Source organism: Parus major, chromosome 5, assembly GCF_001522545.3.
Source record: "Parus major isolate Abel chromosome 5, Parus_major1.1, whole genome shotgun sequence".
NCBI classification, from domain to species: domain Eukaryota; kingdom Metazoa; phylum Chordata; class Aves; order Passeriformes; family Paridae; genus Parus; species Parus major.
Genome location: NC_031774.1, coordinates 25083268 through 25104568, shown reverse-complemented (window position 1 = coordinate 25104568; position 21301 = coordinate 25083268). Strand labels below are relative to the sequence as shown.

The following is a 21301-nucleotide window of genomic DNA, read 5'->3' as shown; positions in this document are numbered from 1 at the left end:
ACATCCAGCCTTCTTTTAAACACCTCCAGAGATGGTGACTCCACCAGCCCCCCAAGCAAACCAATCCAATAGTTTATCACCCCTTCTGTAAAAAACTTTTTCCTAATATTCTACCTATATTTCCCTTGGCGCAGCGTAAGACTGTGTCCTCTCGTTCTGTCAGTTGTTTCCTGGAGAAAGAATCAAATCCTCAATCCAAGATCAAGTAAAAATTGTAAAACAACGTCTTAACTAGCTCTTTCTTTACTTGATATGAAACAGTGCTCCTATTTAAACCAACTTTCTTATAGCCCAAGTAATGTATTTGGTACCCTTGCAATATAACAACAAAAGCAGAGAGACTGCCTTTTTGGCTTTTCCCAGATTAAAAAACATTACTTATTTTTTGAAAGTACAAAGATAATTTTATTTTTTTGGTACATCATTTTAAAATACACTGGGAAGGAGTTGGAGGGAGAGTCTGATTTCTTGTGGAATTAATCTAGCAATCTATGGCAGAGGTTTGAAGGATAATCACTTGCCTTTCTCCCCCAAAAGAAAGGCAAGAAAGTAAAAAAACTCAAACTGTCAAGACTAAACACAAGAAAACTAAATTAGAATAACGAGACTAATGGAGCATTAAAAATCCCACTGATTTTTAGTTTTTGAAGGAGAACATTCAAAAGGCCTCAGAAAGGAAAAGGAGTACATAAGCCTGTAAGACTTAAGAACCAGTAAAGTTTGTTTGTGGTACCTTCCACATGAGTGGAAGTATGTCCAGAAGTATGTCCAGGAATAAGCATTTCTACTGAAGTATCCACAACTCAAACATCTATTTTCTTTACAACACACTTAGTTAAACTAAGCATACTATCAGACCACAGAAGCAAAAGGAAAAAACCCACACAGTGCCTTGGATAAAGAAAACAGTCCTTTATTTCTGAAGTTCTCTAATAACTCAGGATTAAAATTACTGTTAGGTATATGCAACCTCTTACATGGTTCTATTATCAAAAATGCCAAAAGAATTCAACTAAGAAACCCACCTCTTTTGCAGAGGATTATCTGAGAGGTAGCAGTGCCCAACTTGCTTCTCACTCAAATCTAAGCTTAGCAGAAATCACTACCGCCTAAAAGCAAGATAGTGCCTGCTTATCAAGTACTACCTACTAAGAGCTTGCCCACCACAAAAAACAACAACAAAAAAAAAACCAACCACCCAAACAAAACCACAACTGCCCAGTCTTCATTAATATGCAAATATTAATGTGTTTGTTTGGTAAATAAAAACGCCATACTCTCAGTGCTGTCCTTAAAAAGCTGACATATTTCTAAACTCAACTGTATGGCATGAAGACACTGTGGACAGGTAAGAAGAAAGGAGGAGAACTAATGTTCTGAAAAACTCTAGCACTTACAATGATAGCTTTGTCATTTCTTGGGTAAGATCAATTTTCTCCTTCCAAGTAAAGAATTTGACTTTTCCACACAGATTACAAAAACAAAAAAAATAGCTGGCCATTGCTCGAAAGTAGTTCTAGGACAGTGGTAACATTTATTCATCAAGTGACAGGTGCTTCCAAGCCAGACAACAAGAAGACCCTTTGCAGTCTTTTCCTGTCTGCACAGCTTTTAGCACAATTCAGAGATCAGCTGCCTTGGAGGCAAAACCAGAGAAGGAATCTAACATACTCTGGGACCAAAAGAAATTACATCTGCCAATTTGCATCAACTATTTTTAAGGAAAGTCCCTGAGTCCTTAAAACATTTTTTATTCCCTGGGAATACACAGTTCTCAAAAATACTACTTCAATAACCCTCTCCAAACAAATGAAATATCACTAGAAAGCAAAATAAAGCTGTCAAGAATTATTTTCTGAGTTTTACTTCCAACATACAAAGTTATCTAAACTCTTCTCCATGCTCTTAGGAACTAAAAAAAAGCCAATCCTTCCTGTAATTGGTGCCTTTTCAGTACTTAAGATCAGTTAGAACAGCATTTTTTGATAATAATGTAAGTCTAAAAGACCTTCTTTCTAATACACAGACACATGAAAATACTGCAAAATACAGGTTTGGGCACTCCAGATCTCAAAACAATTCTAGTACTCTTAAGAATTATTACAAATCAACTCAATAAAGTGTCACAGTATGAATAAATTTGTAATTTTAAGATTTTCAGTTACACAAAAGGCAAGGAGATCCCTCTTCCAAGACAAAAAAACAACTGAGGACACCTCTGTCCTCTCTAAAACACACTGCAGTTGTATAGTAATATAGCCTTTGTATACTACAGTTGTACAGTTATGCAGCCTTTGTATAACTACATCAACAATGTAATTTTTCGCTGGTAAGAACTGAAATTTCACCATTAACATCATCCTGACATCCTGCAGTTAAATAATTTTCTTGTGTACTGCTCTGCAAAGGTTGCTTTTGTCACTAAATCTTTGGCAGATTAAGCCTGGTATTAATAAACTGGCATGAAGCAAGATGGCAGAAAAGAAATCTCTGTTTTTTAAATAATTTCTTCTCATTCAAAGAATCTCTACATGCACATTAACTATTCACTAAGTCTGCTCCACTCTATTGCTTGGATTTTCAAAACTAAGTAAAAGTACAGTAAAATAATAGGTTTTGCCAGGCTCACTTTAGAAAAACCAAGTTGTTCTGAAGTACTTCCCTTACCTCACAGCAAATATGAGGCAACCAACAGGCAGGCTACCTCACACTTCTTTGTGGAATAGAAGAATTCACACCAAGCAGTTATTGACAAAACACTGGCTTCCTGCCAAGTACAACTGCCTTGCAGCAATCCCTACACATATGCAGCCTAAATACCCACGCACCATTCACTTTCACTAATGAAAACTGAAGCTATAGACAGCATGTCAATGTGGTGAGCAACCCTAAAAGCTAAGGCAGTGCTTTGATGACTGCAATGAGCTCTGCCTAAAACATGGAAAAAAATTAATTTAGCTTTCTAAAATGCTAAGAAGGTTAAGAGAAATCCCTCAGTGCTTCTTAACAGCGGAAGCTAAAGCAACACAGAAAATAATACTGAACTCTTGCACTCCCCACACACCTGAGAAAGTCAAGACTGATACATGACTGAGCAAAGAAAAGCTTTTAGTAGTATTAACTGTTCTGCCATTTCAGGTCATGCAACCTTTAGCTGTAAACCTCTACACTGAGCATCGTGTTATTTATTTACAGAACATGCCACTTAACCAGCGATTGTATGGAAATGCAGTGTTGACCCACCTTTCAGAGATTTCTTGTTTTAGCTTTGGCATAACACCTGAAGGCAGGTCACTGTCCAGGAGACCCAAGTAGTCTCCTTCTGCATTAAAGGACTCTTTATCCAGCTCAGTGTCTGATGGGTTTTGACCAATGAATGAAGAATCTAAACTTCTCTGATGCACATCTAATGCATCCACTTCAGCAGGGCGACCACAAATGCCAGGAGTGCTAAAAACATCACCTCCTTCCAATGCTAAGTTGCTGTTCTGTTTCACATCACGCTGAGGTCGACTATTCAGCCCATCATCTCTGAACCCTTTAGCAAAAGGATTGTAATCTATTTTCAGCTGGGTAATCTGGATGTTCTGGTAGGCTGTAACTGCGAAGAATTCTGTCTGTGGAAAAGTAAAAGTATGGACATCGGGGCCGTTAAGCTGTATGACTTCTGTGGCTTTGTTTGCAGGCACCAAGTGAAGTCGTGGCAGATATCGGTGCATAGAATGCAGGATTATGTGACCCTCCTGGTCCAGGGTATTGTTGGTAAGTTTAAGTTTGTAGAAGGATACTGGCTGGTGCATCCAGAACTGGCCAGTGGAAGGGGATTCTGGATGAATAAACACTCGCCCTAGAACATGTGGTTCTGCCTTCCCACTGGGCTCCCACCAACGGCCATTCCATTTGTATCGGTGATTGTCCACAGGGGATATGTCCATGACTAGGATGTACTTCTGACTGGAATTCAGCCCTGTAATCCAGTATCGGCAGTACGGAAACATTCGCCTTCCCTGCTTAGTCAGGATCATCTCTGTGTTGCGGTGGTAGAATTCATTCCACATGCTGTTGTTGTCTAGGGTGACAGTGATGCCCCCTGAGACACAGTCAGCTGGGAGGCAGGTCTTGACCCTGGGTTTGACTGGAGTTGATACACTGCTGGCAAGAGCACAAGCATCACGGTTTGCTACTAGGATTCCTTGGTCAGCTTTTCCATTTCCCTGCTGTTGTTTCAAGATGACAAAGAAAGCAGGTGCTGCACCAGACACAGTCCCACCATCCCGGCTAGCCAAGACAATCTGCTGTTTCTCCATGATGAGCACACTCACAAGCTCTCAAACCAAATGCAAATTCTACAGAGTTCTGATAATCTTCTATGTGTGCTCACCATTCTGGAAGAAAAAGAAACCACAGTTAAAATTATTCCAATACAGTCTAAGAAAGTAATTAAGTTGCATGACACATCCTTTTTGCAATAGCTCCCCCACATTATAAACTTAAAAGATAAGCAGTACTATAGAACAGGGCACAATCAGAGTGTAACGACTCAAGGTTGCATGTGTGTATACAATTTTAACCTTATAGACATGGAGGCTATGACACCTTTAAATTGCTTTTCCATACAGGCTTTGCCCCAACAGAACTCCTTGCTTTGCTTGGTATTTCTAAGCACTTTGTTCTGACATTCCTTCTACTCTGCAGGTCATTCATTCATTCATTAGGCAAAAGATGCAGAAGTTTTCAGGAGAGCAAATGGCACATTTCTGACACAACGGCAAAAGTCTTGCCAGAAAGAAATAAAGAGTTCCCTGAGGTCTACAACTTGTCAGAAATTTAAAGGAGAAAAGAAAAGAAAATGTTAAAAACATTTTCTTTTAATTTCTTTATTGAAATTGCCGAAGTTTGTATGTTTAGAATTTCTTTGCTTGCAGTCCCCACCACCCCCAAGAACTTCTAATTGTCTGTCAAGGGCAGAGAGAAAAAGAAGGGACAAAATACTTAAAATGAATAAGCTCTGGAAAAAGACACAAACTAACCCCCTAAAGACCATACAGCTAATATTAAATGGATGACTGTGAAGCACTGGGCAGCCTTCGCTTTATCTTCTGAATTATGGAAATAATTTAAATCAAACAAAAAACATTTGCACTGTTAGAATAAGCATAATCACTGTTCAGGGAACTAAATAAGTTACTTTTATCTGCATATACACAATTCCACTTTTGTGTGTCTACCTCACCAGCTAAGGATTATGTCAATACTGTAACGAAAGACAATGAACTACTGCATTTTCCAAACAGCCTGTATATTTCTCTACATGAAAATTTAATATATGCATTTCTGGTAACTCACAAAAATCCTATTTACACATCCAGATGTTTGTATTTTGATCCTTATTGTATGTGGAACACAACACCAACAAAAGAAATTATTGATTCTTATACCAAATATCTAGTTAGTGGGAGCTGGAGACTAGTTAATCACCACTGCTAGAAGCTGAGATGCATCCCAGAGTCCTGAGGGAACTGGCTGATGTGCCAAGCCGCCTTCTTTAATATTCAAGAAATCATGGCAGTCAGGTGAAGTCCCGGGTGACTAGAAAAAGGGAAATACTGCACCCATTTTTTAAAAAAGGGTAGATAGAAGTATTCTGGTTACTATTGACAACCTCTGTGCCTGGGAAGATCATGGAACAGATCATCCTAGAAGTGATGCTAGGGTGCATGAAGGACTAAGGTGATTTACCAGCACAGTTTCACCAAGGACAAGCCCTACTTGACCAACCTAGTGGCCTTCTACTACAGAGTGACTGCATTGGTGGACAGTGGCAGAGCTACAGATGTTGTTTATCTGGACTTCCACAAAGCCTTTGTGAAACAGTCCCCCACAAAGTCCTTCTCCCTAAATTGGAGAGAAATGGATCTGATGGGTGGGTTGTTCAGTGGATGAGAAAGTGGCACAGTGGTCCCATCCAGAGGGTAGTGATCAACAGCCCTGAGTCCCAGGGACCATTAGTGACAAGTGGTGTCCCTCAGGGGTCCATACTGGCAAGGTAAGTGAAACTAACATGCCCGAATCCAAAAGGGCCAATGTTCAAAAGGGCCTGAACAAGCTTGATGAGAAGTTTGACAAATCCAAGTGCAAGGTGCTGCACCTGACATGGGGCAACCCCCAGTACCATTCATAGGCTGGAGGATGAAGAAATTGAGTGGCCCTGCTGAGAAGGACTTGAGGCTGCTGGTGGGTGAGAGGCTGGACATGACCCTGCCATGGCCCTTGCAGTCCAGAAAACCAATTATATCCTAGGCTGCATCCAAAGCAGAGTGGCCAGCAAAGCAAGGGATGGAATTCTGCCCCTCTACTCTGCTCTGGTGAGGCCTAGAGCACTGCATCCAGCTCTGGGGTCTACAGCACAGGAAGGACACAGACCTCTTAGAGCAAGTCTAGAGAAGGGCCACAAAGATGTTGAGAAGGATAGAACATTTCTCCTGTGAAGACAGGCTGAGAGAGTTGGGGTTGTTCAGACTGGACGAGGCTCTGGGGAGACATAATAATTGCAGCCCTTCAGTACCTAAAGCTGACCTACAACAAATCTGGGGATGACCTTTACAAAGGCAGAGATAGAAAAAGGGGAAATGGCTTCAAAATGAAAGACAGAAGTTTGCACTGGATATTAGGAAGAATTCTTTACTACAAGGGTGGTAAGGGATTGGAACAGGTTACCCAGAGAAACTCTGGGTGCCCTAACCCTGAAAGTGTTCAACACCAGGCTGGACAAATGGGGTTTTTAGCAAGCTGGTCTAGTCAAAGGTATCCCCGTCCACGGCAGGAAAGTTGGAGCTAAGTGACCCTTCAGGTCCCTTCCAACCAACACCATTCTACGATTCTATGGGTTGGAAAACAACCCCATCTCTTTACAGAGAATTAACTCTTAATTCACAAATTTTAAGTGAACTGGATATTTAGTAAGACATCTTTATTTTGTTAGGACTGGGCTACTGTAAAGAGGAGGAAACAAGTGCTAACAAGCTGTCACATGCATGTGGCAAATGACCTCAAAGCTCAAGAGACAATTTATACCCCCTGATAAATGTTCTTGACAGCTAGCAAATACCAGAGATCCATTTTCACTCTTTACACTTCATACTTTACAACTTAACGTAAATGTTAAATTGGAGGAAATAAACCAAAACTGTTCTGCATAGATTTTGATACCGGTGAAGTTACAAGGTCTGGTTTTCAGTTTAACTTTGCAGAGGAAATTCTTCCCCACAAACATACCCACAACCACCCACCCACCGAGGACTCCTTAACAGAGTCCAGGATACAAAATTAATTCAATTATATTGCTCTATATTTTCAGTAGATTACACCTCAAGTCCCAGCAACACAAAAAGCTATCCCAAATAAATAAATAAGAGCTTGCATGCTCACCTATACAAGCAGAACAGAAATATAAATTTCAGATAAACAGAGTGGTGAAAAAGGAACCACAGTCTAAGTTCTATGTGATTTTCCACCAGATATTACTCTGTATGTACATATGTAACACATTTATATGTATACTAAACATACAGTCAGAAAATGAATTCACATTAATGCTGTGCAATATGCACCAAAACTGTATTGGCTCATAAAGGAAACACACTATCAAAGTGGTTTCAGATCTGGTTTAAGATAAGCAGAATGCCTGCACCTTTAAATTTACTTGAATCCTTTACATTTATTTGACTAAATTATCTTAAGACATGCCAGAAAAAAAATTGCAGAAAAAGCTCAACAACCACGTATTCACCTAAAGTTCTATGCACATAAAGACCTACAGAGTAACAGTTTCTGTTGTCCAACAAAGTTCTTACATTGTACTTCTGTACATTTCTACAAGCACCACGCACATTATCAACTCAGACACACATGGTTAAAATATGATTATGTTCAATCAGAGTAATCAAAATCTACGTTATTTCAGCACTAGCACAGTCTGTTACCAGAAAGTAATTTCATATATTTTATTGTATTTGATGACACAGGAGTCTGTTTTATTGTAGTACACAGACTCTAATCCAGTATTTCAGGGGAAACACGTGTATCTGTGGAAGCTGAAGTTCTGAACAGCGCCAAAGATTTCCCTTCTCTACGCGCAGAGCCTGAATTTGAAAAGCAACGTCAAAGCAGGACGCAGCGGCCAAAACCAACAAGTCGCACTGAGACCCGCCAAAAGCAGGGCGACAATCAGATGCGAAAGCGTCCTTCTCAAACAAACAAACAAAAACAAACCAGCCCGACTCCCCACACGGCGACCGGGACGCGGCTCCGCGCGCGGTGCTCCGGGGCGGGCGGACACCGGGAGGCACCGTGGGAAGGAGAGCGGCGGCGGCGGCGCGCGACCCCCGGGGCTGCCCCGCCCGCCGCGCGCCGCCGCCGGGAGCCCCATGGCGCGCGCCGCGCCGCCGTTCAACACCGACCGACCGAGCGGGCACCATGAGGGGCCGCCCCGGGCACGGCGGCCAGAGACCAGGGCCCCGCCCCGGGCAGGTGGCGTCACGGCTGCGGGCCGAGCGCAGCACCTGTCGCTTTCAACGCCCTCCCCCCCGCGTGCCCCCCGCTCCCCTCCCCGGCCGCACCCCAGCCAGACGCCTCGGGACGGGGAGCGGCAGCCGCCCAGGAGCAGCGCGACGTGGAACCAGCGTCCGCGCCGGGTGCCGGAGGGCATCGGGACGAGCGCACGTGGGGAAACCGCGCCGCTCTTCGCCGGGACCCGGCGCGGCCCTGTCCGGCGGTGCGCGCGCTGCCGGCGCTCCCGAGGCGGCCGGCGCGCAGCGGCGCCTCGCGTAGCCGCCGGGGCGCGGCCGCCGGGCCCGGGCCCGGGCGCCTCGTGCCCGCGCCTGGTGTCAATTTTCGCAGTTCGAATGGCGGGCGGAAGGCGCGCGGGGAGGCGCGCGGGGTTCGCGCGCGACGCGGCCGCTGCCCCCGGCGCGGTCCCGCTCCCCGGTCGTTACCGTGCGCGAAGCGCGCGCGGCCTCCAGCTTCCTTTCTCACGCGGACCGTGTGTACGTGCGTGCGCACCGTGCTGACGTCATGGCGCCGCAGCGCGCGCAAGCGCACAGCGGGACGGCATCCCCCTCCCTCCCGCCTGCCCGTCACGTGCCCGCGCCGCGCGCAGGGCCCGGCGCTCGGCCCGGCCCGCGCATCGCCGCGCGCGCGGGGAAGCTTCTCGAACGGGCGCGCGCGCGTCGCTCACGCGCCGGCGGCCGTCGAAGGCCCCGGGGCTCCGGTCGCGCGACTCCGCCTCCCTCCGCCCCCGCGCCAGGACTGCGCGCGAGGCCCGCGACGCACGGCGCCCCCCGGCGGACCGAGCGGGGCGGCGCCGCCCCGCCATCCCCGTGCCCGGGGCAGCGGCCGCCTCCTCTGGGAAAGGGGCACCGCTCGCTGCGCAGGCAACGCGCACCGCGCCTCTCCACGCTTCAGAGCGCTGCCGCCGGCGGGAATCGGCCTCCTCCCCGGGAAACCCTCAGCTGAGGAAGCAACGAAGTCAGCGACATTTTCATCGTCTGAGCAAGTTCTCGCTGACCGGCCAAAGCGCGGCTCAGACTCTGCCCCCGCAGCTGAAGAAGGGCCTTTGGGAGGGCAGACACAGACCTGTCACCCCGCGGCCCCGGAGCCGGGCCCTGGGCGCTGTTACCGACGCGCTGACGAACGGAGAGCCCGGGCTCAGCGCAGCCCTGGCACGGCCTCGACAGAGCGCCCCCGCCGCTGAACGGCACCGAGCAGGCACCGCCCCGTGCCCAGCCTGGCACGCCTTCACAGACACCAAGGGAATTCATTACATGTTATAAACCTGGCACTTCTGACAATAAGCCCACTAAAACGGAATTCTGAACGTTAAGGGAATTCACACCAAAACGCATCACGGCTGCAGGAAAAAACACTTCCATGAAGCCCCTCCATCCCATCCCTTTTTCCATTAAGGTTATTTATTTTACAACACTGCATCCATTACAAAACAATGGAGACTTACACATGGTGCTGAAAGGCAAAGACATTAATTAGTAGGCTGACATCAAGGTCCAGGCTCACCTGCAGACCCAAATTTTCCACTGATGGTGCAAACTATAACTTTGTCTGGACTGCTGCTCAAGCTGTTGGGGTTTCTTTGTCTTCTTTGAAAATGGGCCAAAGAAGAGCAACATCACAAAAGGTCAGCAAACCTTTGGAGGTTTCTTGGCAACATAATTTTATGCTATAGAAATTTATCTCAGAAACACAGAACTAAAGAAAATACATTTTTAAGAGACTTGACAAACGTGCATCAAAACATTCATGAAAGTGGGTCTGTACGGAGGCCCAGAGGAATGCCACCAGCTCTGGGTGTGTATGCACACCTCTGTCTCTAATAGGCAGGGTTCATGTGGATGGAGGGGTGTTGGACATCAGGTAAACTGGACAGTCTCAGCCACCTGAGAGACAGAGCACACGCCAGCACCGGGAACAGCACTGTGGCCTCTGGAGCTTCTGTGTCCAGCAGCAACCAGGAGAGACTAGGATTCAGGAACCACCATTGTCTAAACTCTGCTGCTGGAGGGTATCTACCATACATACATATATATACACACACACCTATGTATATACACACACTCACGTGTGTACATGTGTGACCTCCTCCTGCTCAGATAGGGAAGGATAGTAATTTTACACCTACAGTTATCACACATTCTGTAGAGCAGTCACCAAGTTTTAAGGCCACAGGATAGACACAATTTTGTATTAACCAATTTGCTTCTGAACAGTGGCAATACAGAAATAAGTGGGGTTTTCTTTTCAGCAAGAGAGTAATTTGTACAACTGAGAACAGACACAACTGAAGAGCAGACATGTTCATGGCCCACAAGCCACATGTTCCAGTCATGATAAAAGAAACAAGACAGAGATAGTTGACAGTGCCAGAGATTTTGCTAGTTTCACCTAATGCAGGTAGAAATGCTTGCCTGTACCAAAATTGAACCCCTGGTTTATCAAGAGAACAGATTCATCAGTAGAAGTCTACAGCAGTACTGGACTCCCACCAGCTTAAGTAACCCCATTCTAAGCAGCTTAAAGCTGACAAGAAAAAAGCAGTGCTACAGTAAAGAACATCTCGTTTAGATCAGTACAAACACCAGTTTTAAGGACTTGTTTGTGCTAAACATGAATTGCCAGCACAGAAATTAACTGGCTTGGACCTACTGAATCCCTGATCAGAGGGAGTTACAACCATCCCATTACTGGCTAGTGTAAGGTATTGGAAATGCTCAAGTTCACTACTGTGCTAGATTAGCATTTAAGAAAACAAAGAGAAACACTTAAGGAAGTTAAAACCACTGGAGGCTGATGAGAGTTTGTCCCCTAGCCAACAGCTGGCAATTTCTAAGAACTGACAGCAGTTTTAACCATTAAAAAGTGAGATCAACCTGTGAACACCACTTTAAGACCTAAGCCTGGAAATTTCTTTGTCTCTTTGTTTTCCTGGCTGTGAAAGGTAACAGAGCTCCAGCTGGCTTCCCGTTCCCTGCCCAGGCCATGCGGCTAGAGGGAGATGGGGCCTGCGGGGCACTGGGCTCTGGCCGGGCCAGGCGGGTCCCTGGCTTGGCTGCAGTTTTTGCTGTGACTGAATTCACCAGAGACTGCCGAGTAAAGAAAGGAAAAAGCTCTTGACCTGCGGCAGGCTGAGACAGTGACCACACTCTCCAGAGCAGCCATGAACAATCTTCCATGGAAGACAACTCCAGCTGCTTCTCCGGCAGAGATCACAGAACCATCTAAAAAGCCTGGGCAAGATTTTAACCCTTTCATTACTCAGGTGAGACTTGCAGATTAATCCTTTTTTCCAGAGAAAGAAAAAGAGAGTAATCAACACGTAAAGAGACTTTATAAACTACCAGAGACAGTAAAGAAAAGAATTAAGCTTCAGAAGAGGTAGAGAATAAGGAGATGCTTTAATTAAGCTGAAATATTTTTCTGTTAAAGCTATGGAGATGAACAATAGTGTTCTGAAAAAACTCCTTTAATTCATGACAGAGTATGTGGGGAGGAATGGAGTGTTCAAAGTTTAGATTTTGAGCAAAAGGTGGAGTAGTTGTGATACAGTGAGGTGCTGGAACAAAAAGGGAGAAGTAATAGTTGAAGATCTGAGGCCGCCTGAAGCAAAGAGAAAACTCCTGTTTCCAGGGAAGCTCACAGAGACAGATGAAAAGAACTTTTGCCTTTGAGTAACTCATCTTTAAAAATGACCCCCCTAGACTCATGGCCCATAACACACCTCAGAGTGATGTGAAATGGGAGGACTGGACTGATGACAGATTTTTTTTTTCCGGGCAGCTGGCATCAGAAAAATAGAAGACTATAACAGAAATAGTTTTCTTGTGAAAAACTCCATAGATTAGCAGAAGAAGACTTCTGTTTCTCTACAAAGACTGATGAAAAGACTCTAGCAGGAATTGGGACTGTTTTAAACACCGAAGTTCCAAAGTCTTTCATCTCTATGTTGTCATGTGAACAAGGGAATAGTTAGGTACTGAGAGAAAAAGTTGTTTTCTGAAAGTTATTCTGGTTTTATTATTCTTGTAGTTCTGTTAATAAACTTTCTTTATTAAGTTTTAAGCCTGTTTTGCTCTTGTTCTAATCCATATCTCACAGCAAGAAATAAGTAAGTTTTCTAGTAATTTTTTAGTTACTGCTTTAAAACCACAACATTTATTTGGTGCGTTGGCCAAGAAACGGGATTGACAAATCTAAACCACTACAACTACCAAGAAAGACGTATACTCTTTCCTCAAATGCTTCTTTCAGGCATATTCCCTTGAAGACATGAACTACAGTCTTTACAAGCTGCATTTCAGCACCCAGTAAATCACACTCCTGTTTTCAGTAACGCCTACATAGCACTATAAAGCACCCACTCGAGCCTACGTGCTACAATAAGAGACTGTACCTATTAGAGCTGCAGCAACAAAGTGTCCTTCAGCCACTCTCAAGTCTAACCTGTAGTAAAGATTCAGTAACAAATGAGGAATTGGAGGGTCACAAGTCCCAGACTTTGCTACAGATGTAGACGTGGGAGAACAACATACCTTGTAAAGTATATATGTATATACACATGTAACTATACATAGTTAAGCAAATCAGAACAGCTGCCAACTTGTGAAAAACACACAAGAGGTGTAAATTACATTTTTTGTTAGCAATCCCCTGAACACAAAGATTGCTACTACACAAGTAGATACGTGACAGGACATTTCTGTCACACAGCATAGTATGAAAGGCACCACTACCAGGAACATTACTGGAGCATAAAGGAGGCTTTCAGCTCCTATAAATTCCCTTGCTAAAAACAAGCACTAGCTGGAACTACACTCACTACCTGTAAAAAAGAGCTATCAAAACCAGCTGTACCGGTGTAACACCCCCACAGCAGCAGTAAGCAGTTTATTACAGCAGTCTACAAGTTTACCACTACCTACAACCACACAGACCCGACTGGGCTCAAAAATCCCACGTTTTGCACATTTGGGGGAAAAAAAATAAAAGGGCAAAAAGCAAGCAAAAAACCAAAATCCACAGGTCTTTAAAGAGCTGAAAACCTAGTTATGTTACAGCCAGAAATTTTGTGCAATGCCCACACTAGAAGAGTTAAAATACAAAAAAAAAATAATTCTTTCTTTAGACAATGTTTTACCACTTTGGAGAATGATTAAAAGTAGCAACCCACAGGAAATTCTGTTAATCCAACCCAAACTCTGCACATAGAAAAGTATCTAGTCCCATTTTCTATGTGAAAACCAGCCCCACTGGCCTTCAATCGCTTCTCCAGACAAGCAGTAGTCTCCCAGAGCTGAATGTTTGCTGTACAAGGATGTCTCTAATAATTAGCACCACATATGGCAGCTCCAGACCTCTGTCTTTAAGCAACAGAACCCCAGCCCAAATATACTCTAAGAAAAGTTTGCATAATGTTATTTTTGATAGGAAACTAACTTAAATTCTTGCTTTAGTTAAGAAGTATAGTTCAGTGCTAGGAAGGTAAAAGATGAAAGTGATAGCAGAATCTAGACAAAAAGTGAGACTAAAAAAAAAATTATTGTAAGAAATGGACTGTTGCAGGGAAAAAAATGTTTTTCAGACATTTTTAAAACATTTTTTAGCTTTCTTGCTGATGCAAACATGCAGAAACACATGCTCCAGCTGCAGTCAGAGAGCACTTATCCCCATAATAAGCCTGACACAGCTGGTGCACTGCCAGATTTCAGCCCAGAGCGTTGCTTTGTACTAAAACCAAATTCACATCACACTCAGAGCCCTGACTATTGCAGGATAAATAGGTGGTAGTTCAGGAAGTGTTTCCCCAACTGAGCTACACACCTGCAAGAGCAGCAGCTGCTTTTTGAGGAACAGGGCACATACCTGGAGGGGTGCAAGAAAGGGAGAAACTCCTGCTTCACCTCTCCAATACCCATACCATGTCACGGAGTCCATTCCAGCTCCCCACAGTCAGCAGTGTGTCAAACAAGATGAATCCTGCAATGTACAATGCATATACAAATGCATCTCTCAAGAATTACCTGAACTTCTGGGAAACACTTCCCAAACACTGAAGATAGCAAAATGGAAACACACCAAACTGGATGTGGCACTCAGTGCCATGGTCTAGGTGACAGCTGGTGATGAGCCCAAGGTCAGATTCCATGATTTTGGAGGTCTTTTCTAACCTAAATGATTCTGTGATTTTTGTAAGAATGAACCACTTTTGTGAGAGGGCAGGGGGAAAAGCCAATGTTAACTAGAAATAAATGCTCTTTTTTATCTTTGTACAACATGTTATATTTAGGTTAATGTATTTTATATCACTTCCCATACTTCATCAGTCTGTGATATACCCATTACTCATACATTCAATGAATTCTGTTTTTACTATACTATTATTTCAACTAGCAAAAACCACAAAATAAAACAATAAAGCAATGCTTGATGCTTTTTGCCATGCAACACTGGCAGAAACTAGCCATAATCAGCAGGAATAGCACCATTTTGATGAATTTCAATCCCTTTATGGCCATCATGAGGAACATTTATCACATACATGAATCTTCAGCTGGGGATCTCATCCACATCATAGAAGAAAAAACAAGAGACAAATAGAAAGCCCTCACCTGAGCTCAGGACTATCCTACTCATCTAGCTATTTTATAGCAACACTCATTGCTACAGTCACCAGTGGCTCAGTAAGTTAGAACTGCCAAGGAAACCTTTCAAGTTATGGTGAAAAAAACAAGAGATGCTAATCAAAGTCCAGTCCATTGGAGATGTGTTCCAGGTTTATTATATCCATCTTCATTACTGTTTATTGACTTACCCTGTGGTCAGGCAGACCACGCCACATTAACAGAAAGCACTGTACAAGAGTTAGCAAAACAGCACAATTCAAACATCACAAGTATTTCTTTAACAGTCACAGTCTTGTCATTCTCCAAATTGGCTTTTCCTGAAGATAGTGACTGGAATAAAGAATGCCTTTTTACTGTAGATAGGTTTTCTCTGACTCCCATTCATTTTCTCTCTTTTATGCTGTCCACATTCCTTTAATGCCTTTCTGTTTGGGGCTTGATTTTTTTTAAAAAAAAAAAAACTAAAACAAAAGAGTTTTCTTCTGGTTGCTTTCTTCTTTTGACGTGCTTTCATCATCCTTCTCACACATATCATTCTCACTGGATTCTTCCTTACCCAGTTCAGCAAAGGATTTATCCCAGGTACTAAAACTAGCTATAATCCAACAGTGAAAGCACATTCCATCTTTGTGTGGACAGAGAAGAGCAACTCCACTATCAAAACTGGATTCTTTGTTCTAAGGTGACCCAGTCTTAAAGATTAAAAAAACAACAAACCAACACAGCACAGAACATCCTTAGTTATGGAAGAATAAGACAAGAGGAAAGCCCTGCTGGTGCTACAGCTAATGGCACTGCTCTCTATGCATGTGCTATGGCTGAGTATTTTTTGGTAGATCCTCTGCTGCCTATGAAACAGCAAACAGACAATAGCCTCCTCATAGAGAAGAACTCTTTCTCACTCCACCAGGCGGAGACCTATTTCATTGTGTTTGTAAGGAGAATGTCTTGGACTTCCCATTCCTTAGGAAACCAGATTTAAAGCAACCAAAACCTTCAGACACTACTTAATACATTTGTGTATAAATGAAGTAGCCTACAGTGAAAGAGAAAGAATTTTTTTTCTTTCCTGGAAGGTGACCAAACAAGTTTATTCACAAGCGGTTTCCTCCAGTTACAGGTTTCCACCCCATGGAAGGCACAACAGCGCCTGCACCAATACTGAGCCAACAATGGATGAGGTTAACAGCCAGCTGCTGTTAGATGAAATACAGAAGTGAACAAATGCTGCCCATCTTCACCAGACCTAAGAAATATGGGTTTTTTTCCCTATATAAAGACGCACAAAAATGCTCACCTATGGGAATACTTTTCAAGCAGAATCAATTTCCCTTTCCAGTCCTCAGTACTGATTCACAAGGCACTGTGCCCGAGGGCACTGAAAGGGTGCTACAGCTGCATCGGGCAGAACACCTGCAAGCGACAAGACCAAAGCATCAGCCTGCCTCTCTTCTTTACACCGCCCTCGGTTTTCAGTGTCTGCAGCAACTTCAAATCTTCGGGGCTCTAGCCCATCCCATCAAGTGCGATTACAGACAGCCCATGCCTTAACACAGTTCACGTCGTGAACAAGGCAGCGTGTTTGTTGTGCAAGATTTGACATCTTAATAAGTCAGGCAAGAAGCTCCAACCACGTAATGGGAAGCTACTCATTTCCCCGGGCTGCTGAAACAGCCGCTGGCCCTCGTGCCTACCTACTTCTCACTGAGCTCGGCTTCGCGCTTCGACTGCCTTTTACCCGCATCAGCTCAGTACGAGGAGTTTCAAACAGGACGGGACCACAGGTCACCAATGACCTCTGGCCCGCGCGGCCCCGCGGCCGCCCCCCGCGACGTGCCGGGGCGCACGCGCGCCGCCCGCGGGCCGCCCCGCCCCCGGCCGAGGGGCCCCGCTCCGCCCCCGCCCAGCCCGCCGGCCTCTGGCACCCAGGGGGCACCGGGGCCGCTTCCCGGGAAAGGCTCTCCCGGCAGCCCAGCCCCGGCTCATAGGTGGCGCCGGCCACGCCCCCGCCGGGGGCCGGTCCCCGGGAGCGCGACGGCTTAGGGAGCAGCGGCGGTTGCCCGAGGCCCGGCCTCACCCGACTCTTCCCGGCCGGAGAGCCCGGATGCCGCTCGGTCCCTTTAACAACCCCCCCGGTCAGGTGACCTCCGGCCGCTACCCACTGCCCGCGCCCCCGGGGGCCGCCCGCTCCTGCCCCTGGACGGAGCGGCGCGGGAGAGCGCGAACAGAGCGCGCGGCCGCCGGTCCCGTTCCCGTCCCGCGCGCGACCCCCTCGCCTCAAACGCGGGTGCGGCGGCAGCGCGCGGACGGGCGGCGCGCGCGCGCGTGATTGGGCGGCCGCCGCGCTCACGTGACGCGCGCACGCCTCGCGCCACCTCGAGTGAAAACTTCCAAGGAAGGAGGAGGGGGGCGCGCGGCGGCTCCTACCTGAGTCCGCGCGCCGCCGGCTCCGCGCGCCGCCCGCCAACGCCCCGGCCCACGCGGCCCTCGCCCGCCACGCGCGACCTCCTGCCGTCCTCATTGGCCGCCTCGGCCCATCACGTGGGCGGCGCGCGCTCCCCTGCCCCTTGCCCTGGCTTCTCTCCCGCCCCCGCGAGGCCGGTACCGGAGCGCGGCCGTGCGGGCGGAGCGCGGGGGGCAGCGGGGGCCGGCGGCGGCCGCGCGGTGCAGCTGCCTCGCGACGCCCCGCCAGCGGCACGCCGCCGATTGGCCGGAGCCGCCCGCCGACGCAGTTCCGCTCCCCGGGCGCCGCCGGCCACGCCCTTCCCGCCCCTCCCCCGGCCGTGCGCGAGGGATAACACGCCGTTCGCGCGTGGGGCCGCGCGGTAGCGCCTCCGGCGGCCGTGCCGCGCCCGCGCCCCGAGCGCCTTCCCGCGGGCACGCCCGCTCCCATCGCCCTTCCCCGCGGCTCCTCGTCCTTCCTCCGCCTTCCGCCCTGCAGCATTTGTAGATCACGGAGCGGGGGTTCGCGTGCGGCGGGGCGCGATGTTCTGGCGGTAACTGGAGCGAACGCCGACGGTGCGATGCCGGGGTTCGAAAGGATTTCTCACGCTGTGGGTGCTGCTGCCGCCCGCACAAGGCTCTCGGACCCGGCAGAGCGCCTGGGGACCGGAGCGTTTGCCGGGTGCCCACGGAACTGCACTCACACCAATCCCGGAGTTACCTGGAAACTTCCTGAGGCTACGTGTGAGCCGAAAGAGTTAAATAAAGGCCCGTCAGCATAGGGATGTGTTCACTAATACCTTTAAATATTACAGCCCTGCGTGGTTTAGGTAGAAGGTGGTGATTCTGGAGATTCTTATCCAGAAAGTCTATATTTGGTATACACTGAAATGGTGGAGCAAATGTTGAAGAAGAAGAAATACGTAAAGAACCCCCCCTGAGCTCCAGGGCAGCATGGGTGTGTGTGCAGGTTGGCTGATTTGGGTGGCAGCTGAAACCGGGGGCTGCAGCTGCATCAGTGAGGAAAGCCAGGCCTCTCGTGCAGTCTTGAAAAATAATTTCAGGTTGACTAGGGCAAAGGCAGATCACATGTAATGGAAAGTAATTTAAAATTTAAACAAAAGCTGGTGGTAAACTGCACCATTATGTAGCCCTGTGCTGGAATTTTTGTGTTGGAGGTCTTGGCCTCAAAAGGTGCTCAATCATTGCAGCAATCTGCATTCCCTAGACATTGTGACATTACTGAGAATGTGTGACAATATGGCTGGGGAGTCCATGAGGGATGTAAAAAGGGAAGTGTCTAATTAGACAGATTTATACTTCTGCAAAATTGAACTTTGTGTTGGATTGATACCAAATTGAGTGGTTGGTTCTCAGATCACTGAGAAGCTTAAAGGTACCTTCTGTTACGTCTTACATAAGTGTATTTGAGGAATCCATATAAAAAGGTTACAGGTATATTAGCTGGTACATAAGCAAAACTTTTGTTGGGCTTTTACAATCATACAGCTGAAGTTCAGAAAGGCAGAAAGCACTGGTGGGCTTAGGACCTGTCATCTTGGAATTTCTGGGCTGATTGGGGGATAGCTTCTTTGAAACTCTTGCTGCCATAAGGGATGAAGTGCCCAATTCCCAGCTGTAGGATCTGTTTTAGTTAATAGGCCAAACAGAGGAAACGTCACCCAAATAAAATTTACTGTTTGACATTAACTGTAATGATGTTGCAAACATATAGAAGGATAAAGAAGTAATGCCAAGGCAATCAAAGATACTGGAGTTTTGGAAAAATAAAATATAACACATGGAGGAGAAGTAGGTCTTTGATAATCTTTCGGGGGAAAAGACATTATGACTGGAGTAGTTTTGAATGAAACCTGATGGTGTTTGTGAATATCACAGAAACGAGCCAACTGCCTATTACAGATGAAAAAAAAAAAGTGTTGTTTTGGTCTCTACGTGCAAAAAAATGTCTTTTATTGGAAAGAGGTAGATCTTCTGACTGCTGTGTTGAAGATGTTCCTATGCAAGTTAGATTGGGAAATCTTAACTTTAAAAAAGTACATGTCATTTGAAGCAGAGATGCCCAAATTACAAGTGAGGTTTTGCAGAAAAATCCTTTTGTTTGTTGGCTATTTATTTTTTTAAAAAATCTAAGTATTGAGGAACTAAAGTTCGTTAGAGTTTGAGGAACCTTAAATAAGCAAGAAAAACAATTATCTTCTTCTCCCCCTCATTTCCCTTCTGAATAAAACCTTTAAAAGGGGGAAGAGGAGGAAGAGCAGTCAGTACCTGTTATTCCAGAGGCGTGCCCAGGGACCACACTGCTCTTCAACATAATCTGTTTACCCAGAGGCTCCCACTCGCTATCCTGTTCTCTCCACCCTCCTGTTCACACATCGTTCACTGTGGGCCTCTTCCCTTCTCTTGAAACCAACGCCCAACTTTTTCAGTTCTTCCATCCCCACCCATCCCATTAAGAGTGATAAAATGGGCCTGGAAATCCAATAGGAGTGTTCCCACTGAGGAGCATATTTAGGAAATAAAGGCTTTAGAAAACTGAGCAGAAACAGGCAAATCCTTTTATAAGAAATTATGCAGGTTTTGAGTGGGCTGAGCTGGTGGGAGGAAGGAAGTGTGATACAAGAGAAAGGGTGGTGCTAAATCTGGTATATGCCTAAGGCTGGCATTTTATTGACAAACTCATTACCTGCTCTGTTTATTCCTGGTGACTGTAGAAATCAAACCCCTATAAACAAATTTTATTCTCCTATTAATAATATCCATTTATAATTAATCAAAATGTAAAAATAATTATATTTAAACAACAATAATTGCATTTAACAACCACCACCCTTATGTTTGAAGTATGTTATTTAAACGCTTTAATCAATCACTCAAAGCCTGCAAAATGTCAGATTAAGGATGCAAGTCAGGATCATATGAAGAAAATAATGTGTGAATTTTTCATGAAATCAGCATTACACACGTGGGAACCAGATAAAGATTCCTGAGATAATTGTGAAGCTGACATTTACTAGCTTTGTAGCAGGGATTTTGCATTCCAAATAATGACCGTCTTATCTTAATGCATGGAAAGGGCTCATTGGTGATGGTTGTTTTCTAAGAGTTTCCCATTGAAGCTGCTGCTATTGTGCATCCTCGTCCCAATTTAAACCTGAACCTTCCCTTTACACCGGCCATCAGAGCTGCAAAGGTAGCAGTGTAATTGTACAGCAAGAAAGGTTCTTCTTTCCAAAGCCAGAGGTCAGGAATCAGGCACTGGGACTGGAGAGGTAAGTGGCAGGAGCCTGTGCTTCTGAGGCTGGGCTTCTGCTGTGTCTTTTACAAAAGGCTGCAAGGCGGCCAAGTCTTCCCCCCATGGATCGTCCCAGCTTCTCTCCACGAGGGCCAGGGACAGTTGCGACCTCCGAATTTCCAAGCTGTTGCCTTCCCCAGCCCAAAGAAGGCAGGTCGGGAGCAAGGCTGCACTTGAGCTGCTCACTCTCAGCCCTACTACGGAGAGCTGGGAGACCTGCGGCAGCACCCACCGGAGGGGAGCTGCTGCCGCCGGCGCGTCTCTGCAGTTCGCTCCCGGCACGGTGTTCATTGAACGCACAAACCCCCTGGGAGTGCATCAGTGATGAGCCGCTGGGATTTGGCTTTCTTGC

At 46.1% G+C, this 21301-nt stretch overlaps 1 protein-coding gene across 10 annotated transcripts in view; it reads right to left on the bottom strand.

The window, feature by feature from the left end:
• MGA (MAX dimerization protein MGA) overlaps positions 1–17800 on the bottom strand; it is a 60548-nt gene extending 42748 nt beyond the window's left edge. For 3 of the 10 annotated variants that reach the window (XM_033515457.1, XM_015630729.3, XM_015630728.3), the window contains exons 1-3: positions 16489–16952; positions 14431–14544; positions 3244–4385 (exon numbers count right to left, since the gene is read on the bottom strand). In XM_033515457.1, the coding sequence (XP_033371348.1) occupies positions 3244–4307 (1064 nt within the window). In that variant the 5' untranslated portion in view covers positions 4308–4385; positions 14431–14544; positions 16489–16952. Of the gene's footprint in view, positions 1–3243; positions 4386–8993; positions 9064–14430; positions 14545–16488; positions 16961–17618 lie in introns of those variants that run through there. The other 7 variants (XM_015630731.3, XM_015630733.3, XM_033515456.1 and 4 more) reach the window with 6 other exon arrangements.
• Between the last annotated feature and the right edge of the window lie 3501 nt (positions 17801–21301).